This window comes from Thamnophis elegans, chromosome Z, assembly GCF_009769535.1.
Source record: "Thamnophis elegans isolate rThaEle1 chromosome Z, rThaEle1.pri, whole genome shotgun sequence".
NCBI lineage: Eukaryota > Metazoa > Chordata > Lepidosauria > Squamata > Colubridae > Thamnophis > Thamnophis elegans.
The window spans coordinates 63,499,685-63,517,611 of NC_045558.1; the positions used below are offsets into that span (position 1 = coordinate 63,499,685).

The following is a 17,927-nucleotide window of genomic DNA, read 5'->3' on the forward strand; positions in this document are numbered from 1 at the left end:
CAAAGATTTTTTAAAAAAATTGTCCAATTTAGTTGGTGCCGTTTGAAACAGAAACAAAAATTTTGGTAATACATATGTCTTAACTGTCGCAATCCTGCCCATCAAAGACAGTTGTTTACCACTCCAATTAGTCATATCTTTAGATACCTGCTATAGCAATTTCATATAGTTATCTACCTTGATAGAGGAACATCTCTCCGTGAGCCAAATTCCCAAGTATTGTATTTTATAGGCCATGTTAATCCCTAACAGGCTTTGTACTTCCCTTTTCTGGTTCAGAGACATATTCTTAATTAACAGTTTTGTCTTCTCTTTGTTTATACATAGCCCCGCTATCCTACCGTACTCCTCGATTTTACGTAAAAGTTGTATCCCAGAAGCCATAGGATCCTCCAGGATAAAAACAAGGTCATCGGCGAAAGCCTGGACCTTAAATTCCTGAGCTTTAGCTTGTAACCCTTTAATTTGTGTATCACTCCTCACTATTCTAAGAAGGGGTTCTAATGTGAGGATAAACAGTAGGGGGGATAACGGGCATCCTTGTCTTGTGCCTTTACCAATCTCAATATCACCCGCCTCTTCTCCATTTATCAATAATGTCGCGGTTTGTCGTACATAAATGCCCGAATTCATTTAAGAAGTTTTCTCCAAACTTCATATTTTCTAATATTTTCTAATTGTGACAACATAAACTTCCAATTTACCCGATCAAAAGCCTTTTGTGCATCAAGAAACATAAAGGCCACTTGTTTATCCGGCCGAGCTTCATAATATTCTAAGACATCCAAAATAATTCTATTATCTTTCAAATGCCTTGATGGTAGGAAGCCGTTCTGATCAAGGTGTATAAATTTATTAAGGAAGAATTTAAGTCTATCTGCCAGTATAGCTGCCAAGATTTTATAATCCACATTCAAAAGTGAAATGGGCCTATAGTTTTTAATTGGGTATGGTCAGCTCCAGCTTTAGCAAAAGGGTTATATAGGCCTCAGCCCATGATTTCGGTTGCGATAGAATCTGTCAAGACAGCATTAATAGCAATAGCAATAGCAATAAGAGAGCCAACGACCCGGTTTGTTAGCATGCCAAAAAGTTTTGCTTAAGCCCCCTAAGTTTCCGAGCAGCATCCTCCTGGTCTAGAAGAGAGATCCGTGCTTAATTCTAGCCATTTCTTCTTTTTCCTATCATCTGTGGGTCCTGTTGCAAGGCTTTTTCTACCACCTCCAATTTAGCTACCCATTTTGCCCTCTCTCTAATTTTTTCCTCTGTGTGCCTGTTGTATATTTAATAGCTAGGCCTCTCATATAAGCCTTGGCCGTATCCCAAAGTATTTGTGGAGTTACTCCCTTCCTATTTTCTTCAAAAAAAAAAAACCTCATTTCCCTTTTAACATTTGCTGAAATTCTTGTCTTTCACTATCTCTGTATTCATCATCCACCTTCTCTTCCTCCCCTGCCTTACTCCTTTCCACACCAATAAGAGTGGATTATGATCGGCCCAGGTATTAACCTCAATTGCTGCTTCCTTAATAAGGTGACCAGATTTTCAGATTGGAAAAGAGGGACGCCCTTGACCGGGGGGGAGGGAGGGGGGGCTTTTTTTTAAAAAAAAAAATTTGTCAAAAGGTCACCCCAGGACACTGAAACCAGCATAAATACGAATCTGTTGCCAAACAAAATTTTGATCACGTGACCATGAGGATGCTGCAACGGTCGCTAAGTGTGAAAAATGGTCGCAACGGTCGCTAAGTGTGAAAAATGGTCATCAGTCACTTTTTTCAATGCCATTGTAACTTTGGTCACTAAATGTTTTCCCCCTCCTCGAGACTCCTCACTTCTTCCTTCATTCCTCTTGCTTATCTACGTTCACCTTATCTGTCTTCTGCTCTTTCCCTCTCTTCCTTCCTTTCTCCTTCCATCCTCTCTTCTTTCCTCACTCACTCCCTTCCTCCTTTTTTCTCTTCCTTCCTCCTTCCATTCTTTCAGCTTCATGGGAGAGGCGGCTGCCGGCCGTTTCACCTCGCGCAGAGAACTTCCACTCGGTCCCGGGGCTTTCTGCCGGTGTGGGGGGGCTTGATTAAAAATTTTTATACGGAGCAACAAAAAATTTTCATACATCACAAAATAGTATTGTAATATTTTTTTTATTTCAAACATAACTACAATTTACAAATATAATACGTTTATTTACATTTATATTTATTAGATATATTGACAAAATTATGTACAGTACAAATATAATACGTTTATTTACATTTATATTTATTAAATATATTGACAAAATTTATGTACAGAATAATTTTACTCTGGCATATTTCTCACTTGAGTGAATTTTTTTAGTAGATTGCTGTCATTGTTTTAAAAGGTCATGAAATTTTTCACAAGAATTTGTTAAATTATATTTGACACATAAAATGGCTTTCAAAGTCTCAACACTTAATTGTGATTTTTCTGATGTCCACACTTGATTTACCGTAGAAAAAACACGTTCAGTCGCAGCATTAGTTCCTGGTAAGGACAGCGCGTATTCCACAATTTTTAATACATTATTATATGAAATATGGTTTCTTTGAAAATGATTAAATATTTCTATCCATTTATTCTCTATTGTCATTTTTGCTGATGCCCAAGATTCAACCTTTTCCTATTCATATATAGTTTTAAATGTGATACCTCAGTAAAAAGATTAGTTTCGGAAATATCACTATTTGGGAAATTTGATGAATATGCTCGAATGATTTTGCACATCATGCCAATCAAGTTCTTTTTTAATTCAACCCAGTTAAAATGTTCGTATTGTTAAAATGTACCGTCCACTCTTCTAAATAATCTACGCAGTTACTATAGAAGTTTTAAAATGATTCATGGTATCTGCACAATTTATTGCACCTTCTTCTTCTAGCTGCCTTATAATATTAAGGATAGTTATGGGAATAGAAATTGTTTCTAACCGCTGTTGACACTGAAATTTTAAATTAAGTTCAATTTGCTACTTCGATTGTCGAAATTTTGTCACCTTCAATAAGTTTTATACTATTTTGAAAAGAGCTGCTTGATTGTGTACAAACTCTAGCCAAATTTTGAAGATTCTTTTTCAAAAAGCCCTTTTAAATTCTAGGACATTTATCCTGTGATAGAAAGTAGGACTTCAAAGGATCGTATAGTTTCAAAATTCTTTCGAGAGCTGGTAAAAGAGCTAACCAGCGCGTTTACTATATCCAAGCATTTTGCGATATTCGACTTCCGCATCTTCACAAAATTCTTAAGACTTTCAACGCGCACAGTGTATATATGAAAATAACAATATATTTTAACAATAATATTTTCCACATCTATGGGCAACAAGTCAGCAGCTGTTTGAATGGCATTATGTACTATGTGCTCTGCACAACCAACACCAATAATGTTTTGATTAAGGTTTTGGTTTAATTTATAAAAAATATTATTTGTACCCCTTCTCACTTTCCTCCAAAATTGCATTCATATTGTCTCCACAATATGCAATTATTTTGTGTTTTAAATTGTTTTGTTCCAAAATATTAACAATGGAACTGAAAATTATTTCCGAAGTTTCGCCAGGCAAAGAAACAAAATCTAACATTCTAATTTTTATTCCAGTTTCCGAATCAAAAAATCTAATAAGGGTTGGAAATAATTTGATATCCTTATGATTAGATGCATCAGAGTATATGGATACAAAATTAATTTTCTCTAGATTTTTGCTTAATTCTGAAAATGCATATGGGGAAAGCACATTACGCACAATTGCCTCGGATTTAGTTCTAGCACAGGTAAATTTTTTGTTGAATAACTTTTTGACAACTTGTGATGTACAGTCCATCGATCTGAAGGAATGATTGTGATTAATAGCATGAAAAGACATAAGTCCTTCTGCTAATGCTAATTTCTTGTCTTCGTCTGCATACGTTGGTTTATGAAAATAGTCCTGCATTCTGGAGGAAGATGCAACAGCATCTACATATCTCTTATGTTTCTGCGTCTCCAAGTGCTTTGTAATATCATGCCTCCCACCGTGCGCAATAGAAAATTTACCGTTGTCTCACATCTTACTATGTGATCGCTTTTTGTTTTTTTAAGAAAAGGAAATTCATTTCTTAGATCATCGTTGAATTTGCATCCTCTTTTCTTACTCATTATGTTAATAATCTAAAAAAAATTAAAATTATATGATTTTATACGATATAAAATTCAATGAGGGTGAAACACACCAAATCTGGCAAAGCTGCCTTGCACCAACCTGGCCTGCCCATAGAATAGCAGCCACTTTGAGACACATAACCTGGTCTGAACATATTGCATCACAAAGATTTGCAAAGATCACATTTGCAAAAAGGAACATTTCTTGTAGTAAATACATTTTATAAACAATTTAAAAATAAAAATCCCCCCAAAATAATAAAAAGGTATTCTATAAATAAAAGAAATCCTTAAAAACCATTGTTAAGTATTACACCAGCAATAATTTATACTGTCACCATTTCAAACTATTCCACACAGAATAAATTGAAGTGAAATCATTTTAAACCATGAGGATGCCACAACGGTCGCTAAGTGTGAAAATGGTCGCTAAGTGTGAAAAATGGTCATCAGTCACTTTTTTCAATGCCATTGTATCTTCCTGATTATTAAAGTGCAAATTCACTCAGTGTCAATCATGACTCCTGAGTCCATTTCAAAGTATTGTGCATAGAAATTATAAAAATGGCTTGTTTCAATTTATTTTGGATAGAATCTTTTTTTAAATAGTCTAAGACAATTTAAAAAAAGAATCAACACAGAATACCACTATTTTAAAAAATCATATGCACAATAAATAAAATATTATTTTAAAATACATTAAAAAAATAAAAGAAAAAACCCGGCTCACTTACCAGCAGGCAGGCAGAGTCAGCAGATCTTCGTAGCGATGGATGGAAGCACACAGGGAGCCTAATATATACGCAACTGCAGTAACAATGACAATGATGAAGGATTGGATTGAGTTAAAGAATAAAAGAATTCTGATCTTAGAAGGCCATGACCTGCAGGCAGGCTGGCATAATTTCTTATGGAATGACAAACATAAAACGCACAAATACTTTCAAAATCATTTAATTGGAACTTTAGTGCAACAATGGCTCAAAATAAAAAAAAACCACTATGTGAAAACCCCAAATTGGCTATCACCAACAGAAAGAACGACACACCCAAATTTTACAGATTGGAACAAAATTCTAAGATACAGAGATCTAATTGATAGACAGGGAAATTTAAAAACAATTGAAGAATTGGCAGATCAGAATATGAAAGGTGATTGGCTAACCTACCTCCAAATTAAAACTAAATACAATAAAGACACTAAAATATATGGTATTGAAACAGAACCACACGAATTGGATAAAATTATTCAAAGTCTGGACAGAAAGATGATAGGGAAAATATACAAATTCCTCTTGAAGTATCAAATGGAAGAGGAAATTGTAAAAGAACCAATGATAAAATGGGCACAGAACTTTGGCTATAACATTGAACTAGACAAATGGGAAAAATTTTGGGGAATAAATTTAAGAATGACACTATCAATCCCATACAAGGAAAACCAGTACAAAATGCTTTATTATAGATGGCATCTGGCACCGTCAAGGTTGGCCAAAATTTCAACAAATACCTCGCTAAATTTCTGGAAATGTGATTCAATACATCATAGCACATATTATCATTTATGGTGGACTTGTGAAGAGGCAAAAAAATTCTGGAAAAGGATCAAAAATTGGTTGGAAGAAATAACAAAGGTTAAGTTAGATTGGAAACCTGAACTCTTTCTATTAGGAATTATACTGATGAAATACAAAAAAGAAATACAATATCTAATACTACATATACTTACAGCAGCAAGGATCGCTTTCGCCCAGAAGTGGAAAAATAAACTAAACCTAAATGAAGAAGAAATAATAAGAAAAATTATGGACTGTGCCGAAATGGATATATTAATGCAGTGTTTTTCAACCTTTTTTGTGCAAAGGCACACTTTTTCCATGAAAAAAATCACGAGGCACACCACCATTAGAAAATGTTTAAAAAAATTAACTCTGTGCCTATATTGACTATATATGACACAAGGTGTTATATAGCAAATCAGATACTGAGGCCTAATGCCACAGAGGGGAGAGAAATTCATAAGTTTTCAAGATTTCCTGCACTGCTTCAAACATATACACTTAATACCAATGAATCCACAGCTATTATTGATACAAGAAGATGGGTATGGAGAACGGAAAGAAATTTAAATTAATAAAAAAGATGCCACTGAAATCATCTGTTTTAAATTATAATCCCTCTTCCTGACAGTGGATCAATAAAAAAAGATTATGCCCAATTCAAACTGGAAAAATACATTTAGCTCAAAAAAATAAGATTGTCATGGTGATGAAAGAACATGGCAAGTATCCCTAGGAATTATCTATCTCCAGGCAAATAAGGAAATACCTGTTGCTCTGGTCTTTAATGCAATTCTTGCTTAAGGCAGAGCCCTCCTCCCGCCCCAAAAGACGAGGCAAGCCACGTTGAAGCAAACAGCCTCCGCCACAATTTTTTTTTTTAAAAAAAAACCATGCAGTGGCAGAAATGTCAGTTGTAGGAAAGCCGGGGAAGAATGGCTGGAGGGGGAAGTGATTTTATGAATTACCTCTCTCTCTCTCACACACACACACACACACACACACACATTCTCCCACGCACAGAGCGGGAAAGGCGGGACCAAAGCCTGGCCGCGAGCGAGGGAGCGCGCGGCGAGCAGCGACGCCGGGCTGCTTCCTCCGCCGCCGCCGCCGCCGCCTTCACTACCCAGCAGACAAAAGCTACTTTCGCCGCGGCTGACAGTCCCGGCGAAGGCCGCGCGTTGCTTAGCCGCCGGACCCGTCCTAGCCCTTCTGGAGAGCGCGGCGCATTTGCGGGAAGGTCGGAAGGAAGCACAGGCTGTGCTGCGCTGGAACGGGCGGCAAAGCTCTGGATGGAACCACGGGCTGGCTGTGAACTCCGCAAAGCCAAAGGGGGAGAAGGGGGCTGTCTCCTCCCCCCAGCGCCTCCCGATTCCCTCTCTCTCAATTTCTCTTGGCTTGCAGCTGCTCTCGCCTTCCTCCCTTAACGGTTAGAGATATCAGAGATGTCCCCTGCCCCTGAACCATGTGGAAGTTCTCGGGCGGCTGCTCCCTCCGGGGCAGGAGAGCGATGGAGCAGCCGCCCGAGAACTTCCACGTGGTTCCAGAGCTTTTGCCGCTGGCACAGGCGGCAAAGCTCTGGATGGAACCACAGGGGCTGGCTGTGAACTCTGCAAAGCCAAAGGGGGAGAAGGGGGCTGTCTCCTCCCCCCAGCGCCTCCTGATTCCCTCTCTCTCAATTTCTCTTGGCTTGCAGCTGCTCTCGCCTTCCTCCCTTAACGGTTAGAGATATCAGAGATGTCCCCTGAAGCCCCTGAACCATGTGGAAGTTCTCGGGCGGCTGCTCCCTCCGGGGCAGGAGAGCGAGGGAGCAGCCGCCCGAGAACTTCCACGTGGTTCCAGAGCTTTTGCCGCCCGTGCCAGCGCAGCACAGGGGCTGGCTGCGAACTCCGCAAAGGGGGAGAAGGGGGCTGTCTCCTCCCCCAGCCCAGCGCCTCCCGATTCCCACGGTACCAAATAAGTACATTACAAAACATGATTTACTCACCACCAGTGAGTAAGCGCAGCTGCCCAAAACAAAGACGAAATAAAATGGAGACTTGCGCAGGCGTCCTCAGCTAAGGAGTCCAGCCAATCAGTGAGCTGGTTGGGATGGAAAATTTTCAGCACGTGGCGTGCTGAAAATTTTCCATCCCAGCCAGCTCACTGATTGGCTGGAGTCCAGGCCAATTAAATCAGTGAGCGGCAGGCTGGGCTGGCTTAAATTTGTAGGTAGCTAGCATAGAACGAAACAATGAGCCAGCCCAGCTAGCTAGCTAGCAGCTGATGGGCGGGGGAGGCTCCCCCGCCCAGACTGGCTCATCGTTTCGTTATGCTACCTACAAATTTAAGCCAGCCCAGCCGGGGAGGGTGGGCGGGGCGGCGGCTGTTTTTCACCTCGCCCAGAGAACTTCCACGTGGCTTCTGCCGGGCGGCGAGAGAGCCGCGGAAGCAAGTGAAAGTTGTCTGCAAGGGCAGCAAGGCTGAAAAACGGACTCTGCGGCAGGAGAGCTGCAGGGGAGGGCGACGGGACGCGACCACGCCTCGCGGACTTGCGGCGTGGTCGCTGGGAAGGCAAGCGCACAGCACAGGCGCCGCCACAAAGCTCCGTCCGTGACCGAGTGGAAGTTCTCTGCGCGACCGGCAGCGGCTTTTTACTCCAACAGAGAACTTCCATGTGGTTCCATCCAGAGCTTTGCCGCCCGTGCCAGCGCAGCACAGGCACGGGCGGCAAAGCTCTGGATGGAACCACGGGCTGGCTGTGAACTCCGCAAAGCCAAAGGGGGAGAAGGGGGCTGTCTCCTCCCCCCAGCGCCTCCCGATTCCCCCGGTACCAAATTAGACAATAAGTACATTACAAAACATGATTTACTCACCACCAGTGAGTAAGCGCAGCTGCCCAAAACAAAGACGAAATAAAATGGAGACTCGCACAGGCGTCCTCAGCTAAGGAGTCCAGCCAATCAGTGAGCTGGTTGGCCAGCTCACTGATTGGCTGGAGTCCAGGCCAATTAAATCAGTGCGCGGCAGGCTGGGCTGGCTTAAATTTGTAGGTAGCATAGAACAGAACGATGAGCCAGCCCAGCAGCTGATGGGCGGGAGCTGCGAGCGCCAAAAAAAGCGTGCCTTTTAAAAAAGCGGGCGGGACGCGGGAAAATGTATCAAAAAGCGGGGGTGTCCCGCCAAAAGCGGGACGTCTGGTCACCTTATCCTTAATCAAGTCCCCAATTTCTGGTGTCAACCAGGCCATGTTGATCCTAGAACAGGATTGATGTCTATGTGAAAAGAAAGTAAATTGTTGTTTCTGTGGGTGGAGTTCACGCCATACATCTGTTATTTCATATTCCTCCCTCATGTCTTCAAAAGTTTTGGGGAGAACTCTCCTCCTTTCTCTTAATTCCCCCCCCCCTTTTGGATGTTTCCTGGGTTATAATCCATTGTCCTATCTGCCACCGCGTTATAATCACCCACCACACATATAGCCTAACTCTGCAATTTTTAGATGCAACTTTCTAAAGAAAGTACTTTGGTTGTCATTCGGTGCGTATATGGCCACCAGCAAAATTTTATATCGACCAAATTTCAATTCAACCATTAAAAGTCTCCCCTCCCCATCAGTATACACCAATTTAGAATCAATATGGTCTTTAACATACAACACAATGCCCCTTTTCTTTTCATCTGCTAAACTTGTATACATTATACCCAGCCGGGGGTAATACAACACATTTTGCTAGTGGTTCGCTATATGTACTTCTTGCAGGCATGTCAGATCACAATTCTTTTTCCGTAAAGCATTCAGTATTTTATTTCTCTTTCTTAGTGAATTCAAACCATTTATATTTAAAGAAATTAAGCGGAGTTCATCCACCATGTTTATTTGTGTAAGGCTTTGGATTTTGTTGTCTGCCTCGTCTGCGGTCTCTCATCTCTGCTTTGATTCTCATTTCCCCCTTTCTCATCTCCCGGGACACTATTCTTTTGCTCCTCTCCTCGGCTCTTGTTATCCAATTCTCCATTGTTATTCTGAGTTCCCCTCTTCAACTGGCTTTCCATAAAGTCTTGTGCATCTTGCAATGATTCAATCCGAAATCTCTGGCCTTGCCAATCAGTAATGGGACCCCCAAAACAGCAGGGATAGCGACTCTTCTTTGGAGCCCCTGAAGTTTGTGTGCATACCGCTGTGATGCTGACCACTCTTCCCCACGTGTTGTTGTTGAATATTTTTGATCCAGGAAGCAATTTTGTTGTATTCCACTGGGTATTCCCACAATTCTTTTCAAAAGCTCAAAGTTTTTTCTTTATATGGGTGAACATTAGTTTGGACTCAATTTTCATCAAGAAACTGTAGAAGAGGTGTTAGTTTCTTCTGAACTGGACATTTTAACAATATTGTTTTATTCAATCTTTGTAGCATTCAATTTTCTTTGCTGTTGCTATTACACATTGTTTTAGTTTTTCCATGATTTCTGTTATTGTGTTTACCTCCAGGTTGTCTTTTTTCTGTAAACTATTTTTCAGCTTTTTGTTCTTTAATTTTCCTTCTTTCAAGTACTTTAGATTGCTGACATCCCCTCGTAGTTTTTTAATTTTATTTTCAAGTCAAATTTTCCACTTGGGTGTTCCAGTGGATTTCTTTTTTGGCATTTTATAATCCAGTTCTGCAGTTATAATGGTGGCTGTGCTATACATTAGTTGGTTATTTTCATATAGTGTGCTGAATGGGATGGAAATTAAAATGTTGTTCACAGCAGTTAACAGTTCTTTCACTCGTTTGCTATGCATTTTGCGAATGGTAGGTAGTCTTTTTCTTCCTACATTTTCTTTGATGTGTTTTTCAATTTTTCTTTCAACATTTTTGCTAGATCACTTAGCTCTACACTTTTGAGTTGTTGCACAGGAGGATCTTCATCCTCCTTTCTTTCACTGGCTGGTCAGTTTGTTCAGGTATTGGAACAGTTTCTTCAGCTTGTTCATCATTACTTGTTTTCTTTTTAGCTAAAACTTTATTACGGATGATGAAGCGTCTTTGATCCATTAATCTTTGTTCAATTATATCACTTTCCAGATGTTTTTCCTTTGACAGTTGCATCATTCTTTTTTGAAATCCCCTGGCTGTTGGTTCTGCCTGGTAGTAATATTTGAGGATGTCTCAATTTTCTTTGGTTGTCCAAGTTTTGCACTTTGGTTCCAGTTGCTTTGCAGTTGCACGCCCTGGTTCCCTGGCATTAACAACTGAGCCCTGTCGCCCCTTTTTTGACAGATGTCCAGAAGCCATAGCATCTGACACAGTCCTCCTTGACCCGGGTGACGACCAACCTGATGTGGAATTTTGTTGATTTCTTCTCATCATTAGTGATGGTAGGTGCCTGGGTTGGTTCTCAGTGGCTAAGCCACTATTGATCCAAGATGATAATCCCATAGAAACCACACCAGATAGCTGTCCAGGCCCAGCCACGGTAGGAAAGTGGTCTACCTTCCTGCTTGGAAGTAGGAAGGCAGGATAAGAAATGGAGGGGAGGGAAGCAGCCTACTTTTCTGTTTGGTGGTAGGAAGACAGGCTCAGGAATGGGGGGGGGGTGAAGGAGAGGGAGGAAAGAGGCCTGTCTTCTTGTTTGAAGGTAGAAAGGCAGGATTAGGAATGCAGGGGGGGGGGGAGAGGCCTACCTTCCTGTTTGGTGGTAGGAAGGGCAGGATCAGGAATGGGGGGGGGAGGAAAATGGCCTACCTTCCTGCTTGGTGGTAGGAAAGAAGGATCAATTGTTGTTGTTATTATTATTTCTTTTATTCATTAAACATGAAACTCAATCAACTGAACTTTTAAAGATGTGTCACAAATACCGTTGACTGGTGCTAATGGTTGATACAGGTTACTGCCAGCATCTTAGGTATCAACCAAGTATTCTTAAAATATACGATGTTCCTAATAGCGCAGTTTTTTGCAGTTTTGTAAAATTCTCGGACATGGTACCAAGTGCCCCAATGAACATATATCACTGTTACATGTTTCATCCATAGCTGTGTAGTTTCAATGGCCAGGTTGCAATATTTCATGATTTTTTCCAGTTTTTTTTCTTCGACTCTGGCATCTCCTGGTACAGCGATATCAATAAACTGTACGCTTCAGCCTTCCACATCCTTGATATCTGGCATGTTGTATTCCAAATGACAATCCGTCTGTATTCAAAAGTCCCACAAGATTTTCACCTTCTCATTTTCGGTAATTTTTTCCACTTTGTGCTCCCATGACTCTTTGGATAAAGGTAACTTGTATTTTTTACATAATGACTAGTAGATTAATTTAGCAACTCGGTCGTGTCTTTATTATTATTTTTATATTTTTATTTTTATTATTATTATTATACAATTGTATCACAGCGGCCAGTTGTTTCGCCGGATTTGGCATTGGTTACTAGTCGGGCCCCACCCAGGGGCCTAGGATGTCGTAACGTATTTTCGTAATATGCGTGCAGATCCAAGCAGTGCGGCTTTTTGCATTTGACTGATGGTGATTTTGTCAATTTTTAACTGTTTTAAATGTAATTCCAGTGCTTTTGGAATAGCACCCAGTGTGCCAATTACCACTGGAATTATCACTGCTGGTTTGTGCCATAGTCGTTGAATTTCGATTTTTAAGTCCTGGTATCTTGCGATTTTTTCATGTTCCTTCTCGGCGAACCTGCTATCACTTGGTATTGCGATGTCTATGATTGTGACCTTATTTTTCTCAACCAGTGTGATGCCTGGTGTATTATGCGCCAGTATTTTGTCGGTTTGTATACGGAAATCCCACAAGATCTTGACCATCTGATTTTCGGTGACTTTTTCAGGCTGATGTTCCCACCAGTTTGTTGCTGTTTTAATATTATAATTTTTGCACAAATTCCAATGGATCATTTGTGCTACTGAATTGTGCCGCAATTTATAATGAGTCTGCGCGATTTTTTTACAGCAGCTGAGTATGTGATCAACAGTTTCATCAGCTTCTTTGCAAAGTCTGCATTTGGCATCATCAGAGGATTTTTCGATTTTGGCCTTAATGGCATTTGTGCGGATAGCTTGTTCTTGCGCAGCCAGGATTAGTGACTCTGTTTCTTTCTTTAATGTACCTGTTGTTAACCATAACCAAGTTTGTTCACTGTCCACTTTATCTTTTATTTTTTCCAGAAATTGGCCATGCAGTACTTTGTTCTGCCAACTCTCCATTCTTGATTTTATCACATCTTTTCTGTATTCTTGTTTTGTCTGTTGGGCCTTCAGTAGATTTTTGTTCTTTACTTCGATTAATAGATGTTCTTGACTTTCTTTTAAATAATCAGCCAGTGCATGTTTTTCTTCTTCAACTGTTTGCTTCGCTTGTAATAATCCTCTGCCACCTGATTTTCGGGGCAGATATAGTCTATCAGTATCACCACGTGGATGTAAACTGTAGTGCATTGTCATTGGTTTTTCGGTCCAAAAGGTCCAAATCAGCTTGTGTCCAGTTAACTATACCAGCTGTGTATCTTATAACTGGTATTGCCCAGGTATTTATGGCCTTGATTGTATTTCCACCATTCAATTTAGATTTCAAAATTTTCCTAACTCTGTTGGTGTACTCTCGCCTGACAATAGTTTTTACTTCTCCATGCTTGATGTTATCCAACTGCAGAATGCCTAAGTATTTGTAGGCTTCATTTTCTTTGCATTTAATTAATTGGCCATTGGGCATTTCAATTCCCTCACATGCAGTGATTTTGCCCCTTTTTATGGATACAGTGGCGCATTTTTCCATGCCAAACTGCATTGAAATATCGGTGCTGAATACTCGGACTGTGTTTGTCAATGATTGGATTTCTATTTCTGACTTTCCATAGAGTTTCAAATCATCCATATATAGTAAATGCGAATTTTTTTCAGCTTCTTTGGCTGTTTGGTAGCCTAATTTCATTTTTTTTAAGATTATTGATAGTGGGATCATTGCGATGATGAAGAGAAGAGGTGAAAGTGAATCACCCTGGAAAATTCCTCGCTTGATATTAACCATTCCATAGATCTCATTCCCTACCGCCAACTCAGTTCTCCATTGTTTCATCGCCTTTTCAGTAAAGGATGTAATATTTTTGCTAGTGCCAGTTGTTTCTAAGCATTTTATGATCCAACTATGTGGCAGTGAGTCAAATGCCTTTTTGTAATCAATCCAGACCATATTCAAGTTCGTTTTTCTGTTCTTACAATTTTCTAATATCATTTTATCAATTAGGAGCTGATCTTTTGTGCCCCTGCTCCTTCTTTTGTTGCCTTTTTGCTCTACTGGCAAGATGTTGTTTGTTTCCAAATAATCCATCATGTTATCTGCAATAATGCCTGTAATTTGAAGGTTGTTGGCAAGCATGTTATTGGTCTGTAGTTTTCAGGAGTTGTTCCTTTAGTTGCATCTTTCTGAATCAAGTATGTTTTTCCAGTTGTCAACCATTCATCAATTTGGCCCTTTTGTAAAATTTCATTCAGTTGCCTGGCCAATATTGCATGTAAACTGGTCAGATATTTGAGCCAGAAACCATGTAATTGGTCCTTTCCAGGTGATGTCCAATTCTTTACCTTTTTTACTCGATTTTTGACCATCTCAGTTGTTATTTCTAATACTTGCATTTGTTTGTTGCCAATGCTTTTCTCAAAGTCATGTATCCACTTTGCTTCCTTGTGGTAGTCCTTTGCATTTTCCCACAATTCTTTCCAGAATTCAACTGTGGCCTGTTTTTCTGGTTTTTCACTTTTGGTGTCACCATTCACATTAAGACTTTGATAAAAACGCCGTTGGTCTGATCGAAATTGCTGATTTTGTTTATATTGGATGATTCGTGCCTCATATCTTTCAATTTTTCTAGCTGTTGCTGTTATCTGCTGTTTTACAATCTCTACAGCTTCACTGATGTTTCTTGTATCCAATCTATATCTTCTGATTAGCCGATCTATGATTTTGTTGTTTTTAAGCCATTGCTCATGCATGTTCTTTAAGTTACTAGCATCTGCCCTTAATTTTTTGATTTTTTGTTCTAAACGGATTTTCCACTTTGGCTTTGATGCTTTTTCTGTTGTGTGACTAGGTACTTTAATTTTAATGCCTAGTTCATTAGTGACTATTACAACTGCTCTGTACATTAACTGGTTTGTTTCCAAGATGGATCCCGGTTCAATTGTTGAAAACACTGCAGTAACCATTTTCATGATAGGGGCCAAAATTTTCTTAGGCACAGTTTTTAGTGATGGTAAACGTTGCCTTTCCTCATTAAGCAGAAAATGCTCCATGATCTTATCCTTCAATTCTTTTTGTTTTTGAGTTAGTTCATCAGTTGGTTCAGTGATAACTGGTTCTAGTGGTGGTGATGTTATTTCCTCCCCGAGAGCTTCTTCTGGGAGTTCTACTATAATGTCTTTAGTTGTGTCTTGAATATCAGTTATTTCCGTTTGTGATATTGTTTTTTGGGTTTTGCAATTTGCCTGAATTTCCTCATGTTCAACTTCACTAAACACTTTATTCCGTATAATAAATCGCCTTTGATCTGCTAGTCATTGTTCACTAACATTTGAATCTGGATATTGTTGTTTCCATAATTCATACATTCGTTTTAAATAGCCTCTTTTTTCTGGCTCCGAGTTGTAGTAACAGGCCATTATGGCACGGTTTTCATCTGCACTATATTTTTGTCGTTTTGTTGGCTGGTCCACTTGTAGCCCACTTGTCGACGGATGTCCAGGGACCCCAACATCCGCCGCGGCCCTTGTTAACCCGCGCGACAACCGATGCGGTATGGAATTCTTATTCGTTTTTTTCACCATATTGTATGGGTTGGCGGGTTGTTTTTTTTATGGGACCAGATGCCAACCTGACCCCAACCCTCCTCCTTTCTCATCCGGGCTTGGGACCGGCAACGGCGGAGTTGTTGTTGTTGTTGTTGTTATTATTATTATACAATTGTATCACAGCGGCCAGTTGTTTTGCCAGATTTGGCATTGGTTACTAGTCGGGCCCCACCCAGGGGCCTAGGACGTCATAACATATTTTCGTAATATGAGTGCAGATCCAAGCAGTGCAGCTTTTTGCATTTGACTGATGGCGATTTTGTCAATTTTTAACTGTTTTAAATGTAATTCCAGTGCTTTTGGAATAGCACCCAGTGTGCCAATTACCACTGGAATTACCACTGCTGGTTTGTGCCATAGTCGTTGAATTTCAATTTTTAAGTCCTGGTATTTTGCGATTTTTTCATGTTCCTTCTCGGCGAACCTGCTATCACCTGGTATTGCGATGTCTATGATTGTGACCTTATTTTTCTCAACCAGTGTGATGTCTGGTGTATTATGCGCCAGTATTTTGTCTGCTTGTACATGGAAATCCCACAAGATTTGACCATCTGATTTTCGGTGACTTTTTCAGGTTGATGTTCCCACCGGTTTGTTGCTGTTATAATATAATTTTTGCACAAATTCCAATGGATCATTTGTGCTACTGAATTATGCCGCAATTTATAATCAGTCTGCGCGATTTTTTTACAGCAGCTGAATATGTGATCAACAGTTTCATCAGCCAACTCCCCATTCTTGATTTTATCACATCTTTTCTGTATTCTTGTTTCGTCTGTTGGGCCTTCAGTAGATTTTTTATCTTTACTTCGATTATTATTTTTATATAGTAGTAGTAGTAGTAGTAGTAGTAGTAGTAGTAGTAGTAGTAGTAGTATTTCATACTATACCATATTACACTGCACTGGACTACACAATACTAACTACATTCCAAAAATCATGCTTTGGATTAATATAAAATGAAAGCTTTCAAATTAAATTTCATAGACAAGACAAATGTCTTTTTTATCCCTTTGTGTGTGTTTATATGTGTATTTGTGTGTTCATATGTGGATATGTGTAATGTGTGTATATTTCTCTTTTGTACTTTTGCCTTTCTTTTATAGCTGTTTCATAACTTCCTGCATAATGGAATTCTTGACATAATGGCATTTCACTAGAATGAGAAATGTCTCCAAAAAAGCCATTGCATTGTGTTTTCATTCATTTGCTCTAACATTTAGCTCTAGTGATACTCAACAATATTGATAAATTGTGGATGCATAAATAAGATAAATGAGAACACATTTCATTGATTTAAGCTAATGATATAGTACTTCAAATCATAGTATGACTAGTATTCATTTTAATATATGAGATTTGGTCCTGGTGTAGAATATGGATTCTTTTTAAATGGCTTTTTAAATATCAATGGTTTTCTAAATTATATTAAAACAATAACAAATCACTAGACCTTTTTAAATTGAAATTGGTTGCACCATACTATCAATAGCAATAGCAGTGGACTTATATACCGCTTCATAGGGCTTTCAGCCCTCTCTAAGCGGTTTACAGAGAGTCAGCATATTGCCCCCAACAATCTGGGTCCTCATTTTACCCACCTCGGAAGGATGGAAGGCTGAGTCAACCCTGAGCCGGTGAGATTTGAACCGCTGAACTGCTGATCTAGCAGTAGCCTGCAGTGCTGCATTTAACCACTGCGCCACCTTGGCTCTATACTATATTACTATACTACAATACTATATTGTAACCAAATATACAAGATGATGGATTTATTAATATTTATTTTTAAAGGCCAGAGAAGAGGAAATGACCAAAAAAGTAAATAAATTGGAGGAACATCTGGTGCAATTAGAGGACAATAAAAAAAGATTAGCACATGAAGAAAGTTGGAATGGTGATGAAGTAAGTTGTTAAACATATTGGTGTTTCTAATTTTTCACTTTGTTTTTATATTTAGTTTTATTGCAGCCTCCTGCAACACAGTTTGCTCACTATATATTTGTTTGTTAATATGTTTGATTGCTATATTTGCTCGTCTCAACATATGACTCTGGGTGAGATATATAATAAAATGTAAAAACAAATTAAAAGCAATTAAAATAATACAAAATAAATATATATAAATTCACCAAGTGCATCTATTGCTATGGATATTAATATAACCAAGAAATGGGGCCTTTAGTACACTCAGATGCCCAGGTCTGTGCATGCAACCAAATTAATGGTCTTACAAAAGGTCAACAGGGTTAGATCATACTGATGTCTGAAGGAGAATGTTCCAGGAGGTAGGTGCTAAAGAGAAGGTATAGTTCCTGCCACCCAATATTTTTTGGCTGATGGGACCTGTAACATACCCAACCCACCGGATTGAATTGGATGTATAGAA

At 39.4% G+C, this 17,927-nt stretch overlaps 1 protein-coding gene across 15 annotated transcripts in view; it reads left to right on the plus strand.

Annotated features, from left to right (window-relative positions):
- Window positions 1-17,927, plus strand: part of GOLGA4 (golgin A4) — a 244,928-nt gene that overhangs the window by 150,178 nt on the left and 76,823 nt on the right. For 14 of the 15 annotated variants that reach the window (XM_032237102.1, XM_032237101.1, XM_032237106.1 and 11 more), the window contains one exon: window positions 17,333-17,443. In XM_032237102.1, coding sequence (XP_032092993.1) covers window positions 17,333-17,443 — 111 coding nt within the window. Of the gene's footprint in view, window positions 1-10,958; window positions 11,057-17,332; window positions 17,444-17,927 lie in introns of those variants that run through there. The other variant, XR_004256961.1, reaches the window with a different exon arrangement.